The following is a 17,896-nucleotide window of genomic DNA, read 5'->3' as shown; positions in this document are numbered from 1 at the left end:
AGTGCTATTGACAAGGGATTTCAAATTGGTCCTGTATTTCTGGATTTCCGAAGGTTTTTGTCACTGTAGCACACAAGAGGCTTGTAGTGAAATTGTGTGCTTATTGAATATCGTCAGTTATGTGAGAGGTCACAGTTTGTAATGACTGACAGAAAGTCATCGAATAAAACAGAAGTGATTTCTGGTATTCCCCAAGGTAGTATCATAGGCACTTTACTGTTCCTTATTTACATAAACTATTTTGGAGACAACCTGAGCAGCTGTCTTAGATTGTTCGCAGATGATGCTGTTGTTTATCAACTAGTAAAGTCATTAGAAGATCAAAACAAACTGCAAAATGGTTTAGAAAAGATATCTGTATGGTGTGAAAATTGGCAACTGACCCTAAATAGCAAAAAGTGTGAGGTCATCCACATGAGTGCTAATAGGAATCCATTAAGCTTTGATTACAAAATAAATGAGTCAAATCTAAAGGTCATAAATTCAACCAAATACCTAGGAATTACAATTATGAACTACTTAAATTGGAAAGAACACACAGAATATGTTGTGGGGTAGGCTAACCAAAGACTGTGTTTTATTGGCAGGACACTTTGAAAGTGCAACAGACATCCTATAAAGACTGCTTTCACTACATTTGTCCTGAAATGATACAGGATTTCGGATGGACATAATTAAAACAAAGGCATTTTTCACTCCGGCAGAATCTTCTCATGAAATTGCAGTCACCAACTTTCTCCTCTGAACATGAAAATATTTTGTTGATGCCAACCTATATAGGGAGAAATGATCACTATAATGAAATAAGGGAAATCAGAGTTCACACAGAAAGAAATAGGTGTTCATTTTTTCCGCAAGCTATACGAGATTGGAATAATAGAGAATTGTGAATGGGGTTCAATGAACCCTCTGCCAGGCACTTAAATGTGATTTGCGGAGTATCCATATAGATGTAGAAGATTCTTTTTTAAGAATAGATGAAACACTTGATACTCTATCAAATTCAACTTACCCATCCATTATCATGGCATCTAATGTAGTTTCCCCATTCTCATCTGGACTTCCACCAAAACCAACAGTTCCATCACACTGTTCTACCTCACACACTGTGCAGCCCATTTCGACAGCATCCAGAGCAGACAATTTCTGTTGGTATATTGCTTCCCATGCTGAAAAAAAAAGAAGAACACCTAAGAAATTCTGAGAATAAGAATTACACCACCATCTCGAAGCACTTCCACATAACACTCTCCGGAAGCTCTATGTAAGAAATTGCAACCTTAAGCTCTAGATTTAAACACATGGTATTATGTCATAAGGTATTAGTATAAACACAAAAATTTATTCAGTGTTGCAAATTTAATTTTTAGAGCAGCCGTTGATTATCTTTACATCATTCTCTATGAACCTAGAAGGAAAATAACAATATTATGAAAAGGAAAGTTGCTATTCATCATATAATGGAGATGTTTAGTTGCAGAGAGGCATGACACACACACACACACAGAGGAGGAGGGATAGTAGGGTAGGGGATGGGGGCAGTGAAGTGCTGTTGGGGAGCATGCAGGGATGAGGTGGAGAGAGGATAGGACAGCTATGTGCAGTTGGGAGGTTAGACGGAGGGTGGGGGAGAGGTGGGGAGGGGAGCGGAGGGGGGGCGAGGCAGTGGAAAAGGACAGAAGTAAAAAGACTGGGTGCGATGGTGGAATGAAGGTGTTGTAGTGCTGGAATGGGAACAGGGAAAGGGCTGGATGGGTGACGACAATGACTAACGATGGTTGAGGCCAGGAGAGTTACGGGAATATAGGATATATTGCAGGGAAAGTTCCCACCTGCACAATTCAGAAAATCTGGTATTGGCGGGAAGGATCAATATGACACAGGCTGTGAAGCACTCACTGAAATGAAGGATGTCATGTTTTGCAGCGCGCTCAGCATCAGGGTGGTCCACTTGTTCCTTGGCCACAGTTTGTCGGTGGCCATTCATGCAGACAGACAGTTTGTTGGTTGTCTTGCCCACATAGAATGCAACACAGTGGTTGCAGCTTAGCTTGTAGATCACATGACTGGTTTCACAGGTAGCCCTGCCCTTGATGGGGTAGGTGATGTTTGTGACCAGACTGGAGTAGCTCATGGTTGGAGGATGTATGGCACAGGTCTTGCATCTAGGTCTATTACAGGGTATGAGTAATGAGGTAAGGGATTGGGAGCAGGGATTGTGTAGGGATTGACGAGTATATTGCGTAGATTCGGTGGAATACCATATGCGACGAGTGGGAAGGATAGTGGGCAGGACATTTTCCATTTCAGGGTATGTCGAGAGGTAGCCGAAACCAAGGCAAAGAATGTAGTTCAGTTGCTCCAGTCCTGGGTGGTACTGAGTTACGAGGAGAATGTTCCTCTGTGATCAGAGAGTGGGACTTTTGGAAGTAGAGGGAGCCTTGAAAGATAGGGCACAGGAGATTTGTTTTTGTAGAAGGTTGGATGGATAATTACGGTCTGTGGATGTCTCGGTGAGACCCTCAGTATATTTCGAGAGAGACCATTCATCACTGCAGATGTGACAACCACAAGTGGCTAGGCTGTATGGAAGGGACTTCTTGGTAGAGAACGGGTGGCAGCTGTCGAAGTGGAGGTATTGCTGGTGTTTGATAGGTTTGATATGGACAGATGTACTGATGCAGCCAACTTTGAGGTGGAGGTCAACCTCTAGGAAGGTGGTTGCTGGGTTGAGTAGGATCAGGTGAAACAAATGGGGGAGAATCTGTTGAGGTTCCGAGGAATGTGAATAGGGTATCCTCACCCTCAATCCAGATCGCAAACATGTCATCAATGAATCTGAACCAGATGAGGGGTTTAAGATTCTGGATGTTTAGGAAGGATTCCTCTAGATGGCCCATGAATAATTTGGCATAATTGATGCCATACAGGTGCCTATAGCAGTACCCCAGATTTGTTTGTAGGTAATGCCTTCAAAGGAGAAGTAATTGTGGGTGAGGATATAGTTGGGCATGACAACTAGGAAGGAGGTGGTTGGTTTGGAATCCATCAGGACTTGGGAAGGTAGTATTCACTAGCAGTAAGGCCACCAGCATTAGGGATGTTAGTGTAAAGGGAAGTGGCGTCAACAAATTGCACTATACTGCTGCTGCCTCAAAATTAAAAGCTATGGATTCCAATTACTATTTTCTGGACAAAGATGAAATTCCCTTAACAAATTTTGGAATGGATGCATATGTCCATATAGAGAAATTCTACAGTAAACTTCAGTGACTTAACATTGACACACGATTCTTGTCAGCACTTCTTGTTGTTTTATGATTTTTTATCTAAGTATGTTAGTTGTTAAGCAAGGCAGTTTACAATTCAAAATTAGGCCTAAATCTAACATTGCTTTACTAGACATAGTCCTACTTACAGTAACAACCCTTGCCAATTTCTAATAACCTGGCTAGCTTAAGGGAGAGGGAGAAAGTGGGGGAGGCAGAGAGAGGGAAGAGAGGATCCTGTAGTTTGACATGGTAACTGAATAAAAAGTCTTCTCAGAAGAAATTAATTTCTGGTGAACTGAAAAATGCACATTTTTTGCACTATTCTATAATTAAATTCGCAATTTCTAAATGATAGAATATGCATGCACTTCTAATATTAGGTTGTCCCTCTAATTAAAATCATACATTTTTTCTATGTATTTGGGGATAATTTTGGTGACTACTGCGGTATCGACAGCATCTTCATCAACTACCATACCCAGTGTGCCATGCACCACTCACAGCTACGCAAGATATGGCCCTTTTAAATTGCCCCTGGGTAAAACCATCCTTCGATCACTTGGTGTCTCCAATGAGGAGCACCATGCATACACACCACCAGATAGTCACATCGCATGATGTCACTGTTCCAGACACTGATTGGCTCGCACACCCTCTTAAGGCCGGTATTACACTATCAAATTTCTTTGGAAAAGATATTGGACAAAGAAATTTGATGGTGTAATAGGGAACTTTGTCAAATGTCATCAAATATTGGATCAAATCTAGGGTCTCGCTGTAGATTTGATCAAAGAAGTCACTTGTCTTCTGTTCACTGCAATGTGACATGTTACCACTTGGAGCACTAGCATCGCTGCAGTGTCTGTCATCTGTAGTGTTTTTTATAAACATTGCTGGTAAATACAACTGGTGTGTACCACCAACTACAAAATTAATAGAGACGTATAAAGCTGGTGAGGAGCTTAGCAACATGAGGCACCTTGAATACAAAAATAGGTTAAGAAGATTGGAGACCCGACCCGACCCGACCCTACCCTACCCTCTCCTGTAGCAAGGAATCGGAGTGTTACAGTGAACCTGTCTTCTGCAGATATAGCAGTTCTTAAGTGAATACTGTGGTTTGTAATATGAGGATATACTTCACTGAGCACATACAGAAATGTCTGCTAATCCATTCTTAAGTAATGGATGTACGACTTCACATCCTCCACTATAAGCTCACGTAACAAGTTTTGTTGAATGCTTTTATTGTGTTGTCATAAAACCCATGGCTTCACCAAGGTATGTTTCCTTTTCTTCACCCGCTTCCCTTCCGCAGGCACTCACAGTGCAATTGTAGTACATGCAACTGCTGCGGTTAATAACAAGTTGTTGTCAGCCATCTTGAATCTTTGACAAAGAAATTTAATAGTGTAATACTGGCCTAAGCAATTGTAGTTCACAGCTCATCCCCATACTGCACATCAAAAGAATTATCAGCTTTAGTGCGGAAGACTGGAGTAAGCACAATACATCCCATATAGCACAACATCAACGTGTATTCACACTGTCCATCTCATCATGGCACTTCAAGTCACATGATCTGAAACCTCATGTCTTTCCTCAACATCTTTTTCACGGAAACTGTGATCTTTGCAAGATGATTTTCAACTGTTTTTACACACGAAGTGCACATATGCAACGCGGTGGCTTATAGACATGGATGGTGGAGTGCACATTTGTACGAAAATTACATTTATTGGCCTCAAATGGTTTGCAGCTTGGAGGGACCGCTTGTATATTAGAGAAGGATGGCAGAAGTGCAAAACAACACAAAAAAGAGTGTAGATCCGAAAAATGTCATTACGTGGTAGAGAAGAGGGATTTTTGTGCAATAGTTGTATCTCCCAGAGTACCTTTCCCTTCAAGATTTATTGATTTCCTCGACATCTATTCTATTCACAATATACACTATTCACAATATACATAAATGACCTGGTGGATGACATTGGAAGTTCACTGAGGCTTTTTGCAGATTATGCTGTGGTGTATCGAGAGGTTGTAACAATGGAAAATTGTACTGAAATGCAGGAGGATCTGCAGCAAATTGACGCATGGTGCAGGGAATGGCAGTTGAATCTCAATGTAGACAAGTGTAATGTGCTGCGAATACATAGAAAGATAGATCCCTTATCATTTAGCTACAAAATAGCAGGTCAGCAACTGGAAGCAGTTAATTCCATAAGCATTAGGAGTGATTTAAAATGGAATGATCATATAAAGTTGGTCGTCGGTAAAGCAGGTGCCAGACAGATTCATTGGAAGAATCCTAAGGAAATGCAATCCGAAAACAAAGGAAGAAGGTTACAGTACGCTTGTTCGCCCACTGCTTGAATACTGCTCAGCAGTGTGGGATCCGTACCAGATAGGGTTGATAGAAGAGAGAGAGAAGATCCAACGGAGAGTAGCACGCTTCGTTACAGGATCATTTAGTAATCGCGAAAGCGTTACGGAGATGATAGATAAACTCCAGTGGAAGACTCTGCAGAAGAGATCTCAGTAGCTCGGTACGGGCTTTTGTTAAAGTTTTGAGAACATACCTTCACCGAAGATTCAAGCAGTATATTGCTCCCTCCAATGTATATCTCGCGAAGAGATCATGAGGATAAAATCAGAGAGATTAGAGCCCACACAGAGGCATACCAACAAACCTTCTTTCCATGAACAATACGAGACTGGAATAGAAGGGAGAACCGATAGAGGTACTCAGGGTACCCTCCACCACACACCGTCAGGTGGCTTGCAGAGTATGGATGTAGATGTAGATCTTGCATTTGGCTTTTAATAATTCAATTGCCTTATATCTGTACTGTGGTTAACTAATAAAACTATATAAATACTGACGACTGCTGAAACTTCCTGACAGATTAAAACTGAGTGCCGGACCGAGACTCGAACTCGGGACTTCAGCCTTTCGCAGGCGTGCTGTACCAGCTGAGCTACCCAGACACAACTCATGCGCCGTCCTCACAGTTCTACTTCTGAAAGTACCTTGTCTCTTACTTTCCAAACTTCACAGAAGATCTCCTACGAACCTTGCAGAATTAGCACTCCTAGAAGAAAGGATATTGCGGAGACATGGTCGTAGCCACAGCCTGGGGGATGTTTCCAGAATGAGATTTTCAATCTGCAGGGGAGTGTGCGCTGATATGAAACTGCCTGGCAGATTAAAACTGTGTGCCGGTCCAAGACTTGAACTTGGGACCTTTGCCTTTTGCAGGCAAGTGCTCTACCATCTGAGCTACCCAAGCACACCTCACGCCCTGTCCTCACAGCTCTACTTCTGCCAGTACCTTGTCTCCTCCTTTCCAAACTACACAGAAGCTCTCCTGTGAACCTTGCAGAACTAGCACTCCTTGAAGAAAGTATATTGCGTAGACATGGCTTAGAGCACTTGCCTGCGACATTTCAAGTCTCGGTCTAGCACACAGTTTTAATCTACCAGGAAGTTTCATATCAGCACACACTCTGCTGGAGAGTGAAAATCTCATTCTGGAAACATCCCCCTGGCTGTGGCTAAGCCATGTTTCCGCAATATCCTTTCTTCCAGGAGTGCTAGTTCTGTAAGGTTCACAGGAGAGCTTCTGTGAAGTTTGGAAAGGAGGAGACAAGGTACTGGCAGAAGTAGAGCTGTGAGGACGGGGCGCGAGTCATGATTGGGTAGCTCAGATGGTAGAGCACTTTCCCGTGAAAGGGAAAGGTACCGAGTTTGAGTCTCTGTCTAGCACATAATTTTAATCTGCCAGGAAGTTTCATATCTGCGCACACTCCGCTGCAGAATGAGAATCTCATTCTGGTTAACCACTGATGTTTACAAAACTGTTTCACACACCATTCAGAGCACTACTTAACAATAAAGAAACCTGCCACACACACACACACACACACACACACACACACACACACACACACACATTTGAACATAATCTTTTCATGTCTGAAGGTTTCAATGCAGTCCTTTATGAAACACTGCAAACAGCTGTAAATCAGTCTGTACCACAGTGCTTTTTACTTTAAGTTGCACCTATATTACAACTCATTTCATTGTAAAAATGTTAAACACCAGTACATATAAAAATTCACTTTATAAATGTAGTACAGTAATTTAGTACACTCACGTCACACAATTGAGACTGCTACCTCACAGCTTCAGTTTAATCTTTCATCACATATACAAATTTTAACAAAAGAAATGATGAAATGAAACAATATAACAAAGAATGAACAGCAAAAATTGATATTAAGCATTATGAAACAAAATATGGTGTATCAAGAGGGAGCTTGGGGGTCACGTGATCAACAATGGGCAGATGACGTCAACCATCAAAACTTTCTTCCTCAGAAACGATGACATTGGCACGATGAGGCAGGATGTGATGGCCAATGTGGATGCAGCCATTTGAAATGCATTGCAGAATGCTTTGACGGGATGGGGCATGACAACCAGTGTGAATTGGCCTTTATTGTTCAAAAATTAAGTTTTCTCAGGAATACCTCCAGCAATGAGAACACTTTGTATACAGTTTTCATAAATTTCTGAGTTACGCTTCTTCATTTTCCTACTTCAAGACTTATGGTATCATAGTTTACAGAAATATGATCAGAGATTTCATCTAATATGTGATACTCAGGGCGACACATCTCACTTTTTTATTCCAATAATCTTCAGAAGTGACATTACATACAACTTTTTTCTTTGTCTGTAAGCACCAATAAACTTAAGTGTGCTTCCTTTGGAGTTAACAGACATTACCGCACATAAATCGCTTTACAGCTTAACCTCAGCACACTACACAATCAAAACTTATGGACGCCAGCTGCCTGTCATCTGATAAAAAGCGTATAAGCTGTAAAAATTCCCACTGAATGTGGGTAGCAATGCGCACAGCCTAGCATTCCAGGAAATTATGCATGCACAAATGGACACATGTAGTTGTGCTATTACAAATTTATGCGCATTCACAAAGTTGAACACAAAAAAGGCATCGTGTGGACACACCTTAATACCCTCTTTCACAAAACTGGTGATTGTACACTGAAGAGCCAAAGAAACTGGTACACCTGCCTTATATCCTGTAGGGCCCCCACGAGCATGCATAAGTACCGCAATATGATGGGGCATGGACTCAACTCAATGCGTGAAATCCTGGGGGAATTGACGCCATAAATCCCGCAGGGTTATTGATAAATTTGAAAGAGTACGAGGGGGTGGAGATCTTTTTCTGAACAGTACATTGCAAGGAATCCCACATATGCTCAATAATGTTTATGTCTGAGGAGTTTTGTGGACAGTGGAAGTGTTACACCTGGAACTACTCTATAGCAGTCCTGGACGTGTGAAGTGTCACATTGTCGTGGTGGAACTGTCATTCGGAATGCACAATGGACATAAATGGATGCAGGTGATCAGACAGGCTGCTTATGTACTAGTTACCTAACAGAGTCATATTTAGATATAGCAGGGGTCCTATATCACTCCAACTGCACATGCCCCGTACCATTAAAAAGCCTCCAACAGGCTTCAGTAGACTCCTGCTGACATGCAGGGTCCATGGATTTCCATACCCATACACGTCCATCCACTCGATACAACTTGAAATGAGACTTGTTAGACCAGGCAACTTGTTTTCAGTCAACCGTCCAATGCCACTGTTGAAAGGCCCAGGCAAGGCATAAAGCTTTGTGTTGTGCAGTCATCAAGGGTACACAAGTGGGCCTTCGGCTTTGAAAGCCTGTATTGCTAATGATCTGTTGAATGGTTCAGCACTGAAATCTGCAGCAATTTGCGGAAGGGTTGCACTTCTGTCCTCTTCAGTCGTCATAGGTAACATTCTTGCAGAATCTTTTTTCTGGCTGCAAACTTTGATTTATGGTTTACGCTTAACTAAGTGGCTTCAACAAATTTGTGACATCGAACTGCATCAGTTACCAATCCTTATCCTTTGAGGACTCTTGAGAAACAGAACGTAATACATTCATAATATTAAAGGCTATCAGGAAAAAACTGGGTGAGTATTTATCGTGCAGCATTTCAATGAATAGTAAATCACAGCATATCATCAGAATATGGTAATTAATTAGTGTCAGTCCCAGAGATTTCAAAAACATTTGTAGATACTTGTAACATCTCTTAGACTGTCAAATTCCTGGTTGGAAATTTGATGTTACTACAAAGTTTGGTTTGTCTTCCCTTCTACCAGCTTCACATAATTATTCTTCAATGTTTTTAGTTGAATACACACTATGCTTCATAAGTTAGGAAAAACAAAAGGATGAGTACAAAGTGGAAAAGTTTTGAAAGAAGTAATAAAAACATAGGCGAATAACATATCATGCTCGACGTGCAACAGAACATACCATATTAGTTACAGGAATTTCTGTCTCATTCCACAACTAACATTGCATTACAGATTCTGAAGTGATTTTCACTATTGTGTGAAATGAAAGTTTCAGATTTCTCATTCGTGTACTTTCATATAACCGCTGATCAAGACTATAGCTGACACAGGTAAAGTCAAAGGATTAGTTTAGTAGGAAGTGCAAAACAAATGATTGTATACATGATCATCATGTTAGTACCTGGTACATGTACGAGGATCATCGACACTGACTCCTAAAAATGCATCACTGTATTCTTAATTGCAACAGTGACAGGATGTCTTATCTGTAGGACATAGATAAAGGTGTGTACTAAATTATTTAGCATCTCTCTCTGTTTGCTTGTGGTTAGTCCATTATGACACTGAAAGTGGTTCCTACCATGAGGTTTGTAAAAAGAATTTTAAAATATAATGGATTACAAATGGTCATGAGACATGCCACAACTGCATAAATTTTTAAAATATTAATTGAAACAGAAAATTTAGTCAAGTATTATATTATTCTAAGATCTGAAGTTGGTCATTAAACGTGGTCTAAACTAGTTGTCAAGTGTGACTATTTGCAAGTGAGACTGTTACAATATAAATACTTGAAAAATTTGAAAGCATCGTGACATTTAGAATTTAATTCCAGACGTTTGATGATTTTTGAAAGTTGGTAGACCCATTATTTATTGTTCCACATCTACATCTACATCTACATCTACATCTATATTCATTCTCCACAAGCCACCACAGTCGTTTCCTTTCCCGTTCCACTCGCAGACAGAGAAGAGGGAAAAACAATGTCTCTATACCTCTGTATGAGACCTAATTACTCATATCTTGTCTTCGTGATCCTTACACAGAATGTATGGTGGCGGCAGTAGGATCATTCTGCAGTCACCCTGAAATGCCAGTCCTGAAAATTCTCTCGATAGCGTTTCTTGGAAAGAACGTTGCCGTCCATCCAGGGATGCATCTCAGTAATACTTTTGTATTATTCGAAACTAACGGTAACAAACTCAGCATCCCACCTCTGAACTGCTTCAATGTCTTCCTTTAATCTGATCTGGGGCGGATCCCAAGCAATACTCAAGATTAGATCGCACTAGCGTCCTCTATACAGTGTCCATCATAGATGAACTACACTTTCCTAAAATTCTCCAAATAAACTGAAGTCAACCATTCGACTTTCCAACCATAATCATGACCTGCTCGTTCAATTTCATATCACTTCAGAACATTATGGTCTGGTATTTAAAGATGTGACTGTGTCGAGCAAGATACTACAAATGCTGCATTTGAACATGACATTTGTTTCTCCTACTGATCCACATTATCTACGAGGGTCAGTCAAAAAGTAATGCCTCCTATTTTTTTTCTACGTTTAATTGTCAGGAAATTTAAATGCAATTACATACGTTGAAAACCACAACATTGAGGATCATTTTGTCATTTTTCAATGTAATCTCCGCCCATCTCTACAGTTTTGGTCCATCTTTGAACAAGGGCATGTATCCCAGCACGGTAAAAATCACAGCTCTGCTTCCTAAGCCATTGACGCACGGATGTTTTGACGGCCTCCTCATCTTCAAAATGAATCCCACGATGAGCTTCTTTTAGTGGCCCGAACAGATGGAAGTCTGATGGTGCCAGGTCAGGGCTGTATGGGGGATGAGGCAAAACTTCCCATCCAATTTTGACAATCTCGTCAGAGGTGTGACGACTGGTGTGTGGTCTTGCATTGTCATGCAAAAGAAGAACATCTGCCATTGATTTTGTTGGGCGAACTCGCTGAAGACGTGCTTTAAGTTTTTTGAGGGTTGTGACGTATTGAACAGAATTTATTGTGCATCCCTGCTCCAAAAAATCAACCAGAATCACACCCTCTGTATCCCAGAAAACTGTTGCCATAACTTTCCCTGCCGATCGCACAGTTTTGAATTTTTTCTTCCTCGGCGAGCTTGTGTGACGCCACTCCATTGACTGCCTCTTTGATTCGGGTTCAAAAAAATGCACCCATGTTTCGTCCCCGGTCACAATTTTTTTCAGAAACTCATCTCCCTCCAAACGGAAGCGCTGCAAGTGTTGGGAGGCTATTGTTTTCCTTGCCTCTTTATTCTGATCGGTTAACATTCTTGGAACCCACCGTGCACAAACTTTTGAGTACCCCAATTGTTTAATAATCGTGATCACACTGCCTTTACTAAGAGAAATAATGCGACACACTTCATCTGCAGTCACCCGACGGTCACCACGAATGATGTCATCAACTTGCTGAATGTTGTGTGGAGTCACTGCACTCACCGGCCTGCCGCTCCGCGTTTCGTCAGTCAACGGTGTTTGCCCTTCAGCTTCCTTACAACGACGAACCCATCGTCTAACAGTGCTGACATCCACTGTCACAACACCATACACCTTCTTCAGTCTTTCATGAATGCGTATGGGTGTTTCACCTTCTGCATTCAAGAATTCAATCACACAACGCTGTCTCAAACGAACATCGATGTCGGCCATCTTACAAACTTCTGCTGTGCTGCCACCTGTTGACACAGAAAGTTACTACTGCAGTGGATTGCAGAAGAAGGTTTGAGGAATGGCGCCAAATTCAAATTTTTCACTTAACTTAATTTTTTTAAGTAGAAAAAAAATGGGAGGCATTACTTTTTGACCGACCCTCGTATGTTTAGAGCCAGATTCCATTCATTATACTAACTTTTAGTTAGTCTTTTACACCTCGAGTAGAACCACTCATTAGCTTCAGTCATCTTCGTCTTATATTGCCAAAACTCAGTCATCTTATTAATAACTTGAATACAAAGTATTGATGTTCCACAATAACATTCCTTTAATAGTTGTTATGAACCTGCCTTCCACCTTCTTAGGCTGTTGTCAGATTACTCAATACAAAACTCAGTCCACATAACTTCAGCGAGAATACATAGCTGTATAAATATTGCTGTACAAAAATTTATGACATTTTATGTCCATGTCCCCCCTCTCCCCCCCCCCCCCACCTCCCCCCCCCCCCCCCACCCCCCTACAAAAACCACGGACCTTGCCGTTGGTGTGGAGGCTTGCGTGCCTCAACGACACAGATAGCCATACCATAGGTGCAACCACAATGGAGGAGTATCTGTTGAGAGGCCAGACAAACGTGTGGTTCCTGAAGAGGGGCAGCAGCCTTTTCAGTAGTTGTAGGGGCAACAGTCTGGATGATTGATCTGGCCCTGTAACACTAACCAAAACAGCCTTGCTGTTGTGGTACTGTGTATGGCTGAAAGCAAGGAAAAACTACATCCATAATTTTTCCCGAGGGCATGCAACTGTGCTGGATGACTAAATGATGATGGCGTCCTCTTGGGTAAAATATTCCGGAGGTAAAATAGTCCCCCATTCAGATCTCCGGGCGGGGACTACTCATGAGGACGCCGTTATCAGGAGAAAGAGAACTGGCGTTCTACAGATTGGAGTGTGGAATGTCAGATCCCTTAATCGGGCAGGTAGGTTAGAAAATTTAAAAAGTGAAATGGATAGGTTAAAGTTAGATACAATGGGAATTAGTGAAGTTCGGTGGCAGGAGGAACAAGATTTTTGGTCAGGTGAATACAGTGTTATAAATACGAAATCCAATAGGGGTAATGCAGGAGTAGGTTTAATAATGAATAAAAAAATAGGAGTGCGGATAAGCTACTACAAACAGCATAGTGAACACATTATTGTGGCCAAGATAGACACGAAGCCGATGCCTACTACAGTAGTTCAAGTTTATATGACAACTGGCTCTGCAGATAATGAAGAAATTGATGAAATCTATGATGAGATAAAAGAAATTATTCAGGTAGTGAAGGGAGACGAAAATTTAATAGTCATGGGTGACGAATTCGAGAGTAGGAAAAGGGAGAGAAGGAAACGTGGTAGGTGAATATGGATTGGGGCTAAGAAATGAGAGAGGAAGCAACCTGGTAGAATTTTGCACAGAGCACAACTTAATCATAGCTAACACTTGGTTCAAGAATCATGAAAGAAGGTTGTATACATGGAAGAACCCTGGAGATACTAGAAGGTTTCCAGGGGCAGATGTGGACTCTGATCACAATCTGTTGCTTATGAACTGTAGATTAAAACTGAAGAAACTGCAAAAAGGTGGGAATTTAAGGAGATGGGACCTGGATAAATTGAAAGAACCAGAGGTTGTACAGAGTTTCAAGGAGAGCATACGGGAACAATTGACAAGAATGGGGAAAAGTAATGCAGTAGAAGAAGAATGGGTAGCTCTGATGGATAAAGTAGTGAAGGCAGCAGACGATCAAGTAGGTAAAAAGACGAGGGCTAGTAGAAATCCAAGGGTAACAGAAGAAATATTGAAATTAATTGATGAAAGGAGAAAATACAAAAATACGGAAAGTGAAGCAGGCAAAAAGGAATACAAAGGTCTCAAAAATGAGATCGACAGGAAGTGCAAAATGGCTAAGCAGGTATGGCTAGAGAGCAAATGTAAGGATGTAGAGGCTTATCTCACGAGGGGTAAGATTGATACTACCTACAGGAAAATTAAAGAGACCTTTGGAGAAAAGAGAACCACTTACATGAATATCAAGAGCTCAGGTGGAAACCCAATTCTAAGCAAAGAAGGGAAAGCAGAAAGGTGGAAGGAGTATATAGAGGGTCTGTACAGGGGCGATGGTCTTGAGGACAATATTATGGAAATGGAAGAGAAGGTAGATGAAGATTAAATAGAAGGTACGATACTGCGTGAAGAGTTTGACAGAGCACTGAAAGACCTAATTCCCTCAGACTTCAAGAAGAATATAATAATTCCAATCCCAAAGAAAGCAGGTGTCGGTAGATGTGAAAATTACTGAACTATGAATTTAATAAGTCACAGCTGCAAAATACTAACACGAATTCTTTACAGACAAATAGAAAAACTGGTAGAAGCCAACCTCGGGGAAGATAAGTTTGGATTCCGTAGAAATGTTGGAACGCGTGAGGCAATACTGACCCTACGACTTATCTTAGAAGAAAGATTAAGGAAAGGCCAACCTACGTTTTTAGCAATTGTAGACTTAGAGAAAGCTTTTGGCAATGTTGACTGGAATACACTCTTTCAAATTCTGAAGGTGGCAGGGGTAAAATACAGGGAGCGAAACGCTATTTACAATTTGTACAGAAACCAGATGGCAATTATAAGAGTCGAGGGACATGAAAGGGAAGCAGTTGTTGGGAAGGGAGTAAGATAGGGTTGTAGCCTCTCCCTGGTGTTGTTCAACGTGTATATTGAGCAAGCAGTAAAGGAAACAAAAGAAAAGTTCAGAGTAGGTATCAAAATCCATGGAGAAGAAATAAAAACTTCGAGGTTCGCTGATAACATTGTAATTCTGTCAGAGACAGCAAAGGACCTGGAAGAGCAGCGGAACGGAATGGAGATCTCTTCTGAACAGCATGTTGCAAGGCATCCCAGATATGCTCTATAATGTTCATCTCTGGGAAGTTTGGTGGCCAGCGGAAGTGTTAAAACTCCGAAGAGTGTTCCTGGAGCCATTCTGTAGCAATTCTAGATATGAGGGGTGCCACATTGTCATGCTGCAATTGCCTAAGCCTGTCACAATGCACAAATGGACACAGGTGATCAGACAGGATGCTCACGTACGTGTCACCTGTCAAAGTCGTTTCTAGATGTATCAGGGGTCCTACATCAGTCCAACAACACACGTCCCACACCAGTACAGAGCCTTCACCAGCTTGAACAGTCCCCTGTGGAATCATGAGGCTGCCTCCATCACAGTACACATCCATCCTCTCGATACAATTTGAAGCAAGACTCGTCCGACCAGGCAACATGTTTCCAGTCATCAACAGTCCAATGCTAGTGTTGGTGGGTGCAGGTAAGGTGTAAAGCTTTGAGTTGTGCAGTCACCAAGGGTACACGAGTGGGCCTTCAGCTCCAAAAGCCCATATCGATGATGTTTCGTTGAATGGTTAACACGCTGACACTTGTTGATGGTCCAGCATTGAAATCTGCAGCAATTTGTGGAAGGGTTGCACTTCTGTCATGTTGAAGGATTCTCTTCAGTCATCACTGGAACATTCTTGCAGGACCTTTTTGCAGCTGCAATGATGTCGGAGATTTGATGTTTTAATGGATTGCTGATACTCACAGTACACTCATGAAATGGTTATATGATAAAATCCCCAATTCATCACTACCTTGGAGATGCTGTGTCCCATCACTCGTCCATCGACTATAACACCACGTTCAAACTCACTTATATATTGATAACCTGCCATTGTAGCAGCAGTAACCAATCTAACAACTGTGCCAGACACTTGTGGTATTGCCAACCACAGAGCCATATTCTGCCAGTTTACATATTTCTGTATTTGAGAACACATGCCTATACTAGTTTCTTTGGTGCTTCCTATTTGAGAACACATGCCTATACTAGCTTCTTTGGTGCTTCAGAGTAGAATGATTTGTCTTTTCAAGTTTTTTGCAGGGAACTAACAATTAGCAGAATGAGATTTTCACTCTGCAGCGGAGTGTGCGCTGATATGAAACTTCCTGGCAGATTAAAACTGTGTGCCCGACCGAGACTCGAACTCGGGACCTTTGCCTTTCGCGGGCAAGTGCTCTACCATCTGAGCCACCGAAGCACGACTCACGCCCGGTACTCACAGCTTTACTTCTGCCAGTATCCGTCTCCTACCTTCCAAACTTTACAGAAGCTCTCCTGCGAAACTTGCAGAAATAGCACTCCTGAAAGAAAGGATATTGCGGAGACATGGCTTAGCCACAGCCTCGGGGATGTTTCCAGAATGCAAGTTTCGCAGGAGAGCTTCTGTAAAGTTTGGAAGGTAGGAGACGGATACTGACAGAAGTAAAGCTGTGAGTACCGGGCGTGAGTCGTGCTTCGGTGGCTCAGATGGTAGAGCACTTGCCCGCGAAAGGCAAAGGTCCCGAGTTCGAGTCTCGGTCGGGCACACAGTTTTAATCTGCCAGGAAGTTTCAACTAACAATTAAATTGGCAATGTAACAGACACAAGTGTAGGTAGTTTCATCAGCTGAAATCCAAATAATGTTGTCCTCAGTTCATTGCATATTTCTTTCAGAACATGTAGGTAAATTGTCAGTATGTAATTTTTAGGCAATGTTGATTCATCTGGTATATTTTGATGTATGCAGACAACTCAGAAACCTTAGGGTCACAAGGTTCTTACCTAACTACCACTGACTGAGCCTCTAAGGGGAATGGCACAGGGAGGGGGCGGCGGGGGGCTGCAATCACATACTCACAAAATAGTTGTGTGGGACACAATACAGTGTTGTAGTATCACATCAAGAGAATTTGATATTTCATTGTATTCTCTGTCTTACAATGCGTTTGTGAAAGTGGTGAAGGTGTCAATGTGATGGAAATGTTTTATTATTATTATTATTATTATTATTATTATTATTGTTAAAAGCTGGTAGTGGCCAAATGTTTACTTTGCATATGTTTTGAAATGTAATGCTTTTTTTTCCTTTGTTACATCTGATCTGCACAGACTAAGAAAGCCTATACATTGTTTTACATGCTAAAAACTACGACAGTGATACTGACACTCAAAGATATAGTTACTGTGAGTGGCAACGGCGATGCTAAAAAGAGACTGTTGTACATTGTACCTCTGACTTTGTTAGCCAACTTGAATGGAATTTCTAATTTTTGTTTTGTTTTTGTCTTATCTTCCTAGTGGTACAGAGAGAGGTATATATTGTTGCTTAAAATGGATAGTCCACAATAGCAATCAGAACTGTAACTTTAATGTTTGTTGTCCATATAGAAAATGTGGAAGGATTAAAAACCATTGTAATTCAAAAGAGCTTGTCTTGATGAGGTAAACGGCGAATATAATCATCATCAAAGACAACAAAACACAGGGAGAGGTAATTCATTCTTTTAAAAATCTGACACTTCACATTGGACATTATATATGTTTAAGTTTTACCAGCAAGATCTACATCCTGTGGCAAAAATAATTTCAAAGCCTCCATAGAATTCATAATAACACGGATCAAAACCAGTGATGAGTGACACTGCTGTCTTTCCACAAAAGTAACATTCAATAGCCTGGACATGGATTTATTTTTGCTACAATGATTAAGGATCTGCTGCCATTTTCATTCCCCTCCCATTTTTCTTTGAGACTGTGCAAATCCATCAATACTAAATCATCAAT

General features: G+C 41.3%; 1 protein-coding gene across 1 annotated transcript in view; it reads right to left on the bottom strand.

Moving 5' to 3' along the window:
• LOC126282262 (N(4)-(Beta-N-acetylglucosaminyl)-L-asparaginase-like) overlaps window positions 1-17,896 on the bottom strand; it is a 114,067-nt gene that overhangs the window by 66,351 nt on the left and 29,820 nt on the right. The window contains exon 2 of the mRNA XM_049981872.1: window positions 1,013-1,169. Within this exon, the coding sequence (XP_049837829.1) occupies window positions 1,013-1,169 (157 nt within the window). The remainder of the gene's footprint in view (window positions 1-1,012; window positions 1,170-17,896) is intronic.

Source organism: Schistocerca gregaria, chromosome 7 (assembly GCF_023897955.1).
Source record: "Schistocerca gregaria isolate iqSchGreg1 chromosome 7, iqSchGreg1.2, whole genome shotgun sequence".
NCBI lineage: Eukaryota > Metazoa > Arthropoda > Insecta > Orthoptera > Acrididae > Schistocerca > Schistocerca gregaria.
The sequence above is the reverse complement of the archived record's forward strand: the minus strand, read 5'-3'. Positions and strand labels throughout refer to the sequence as shown.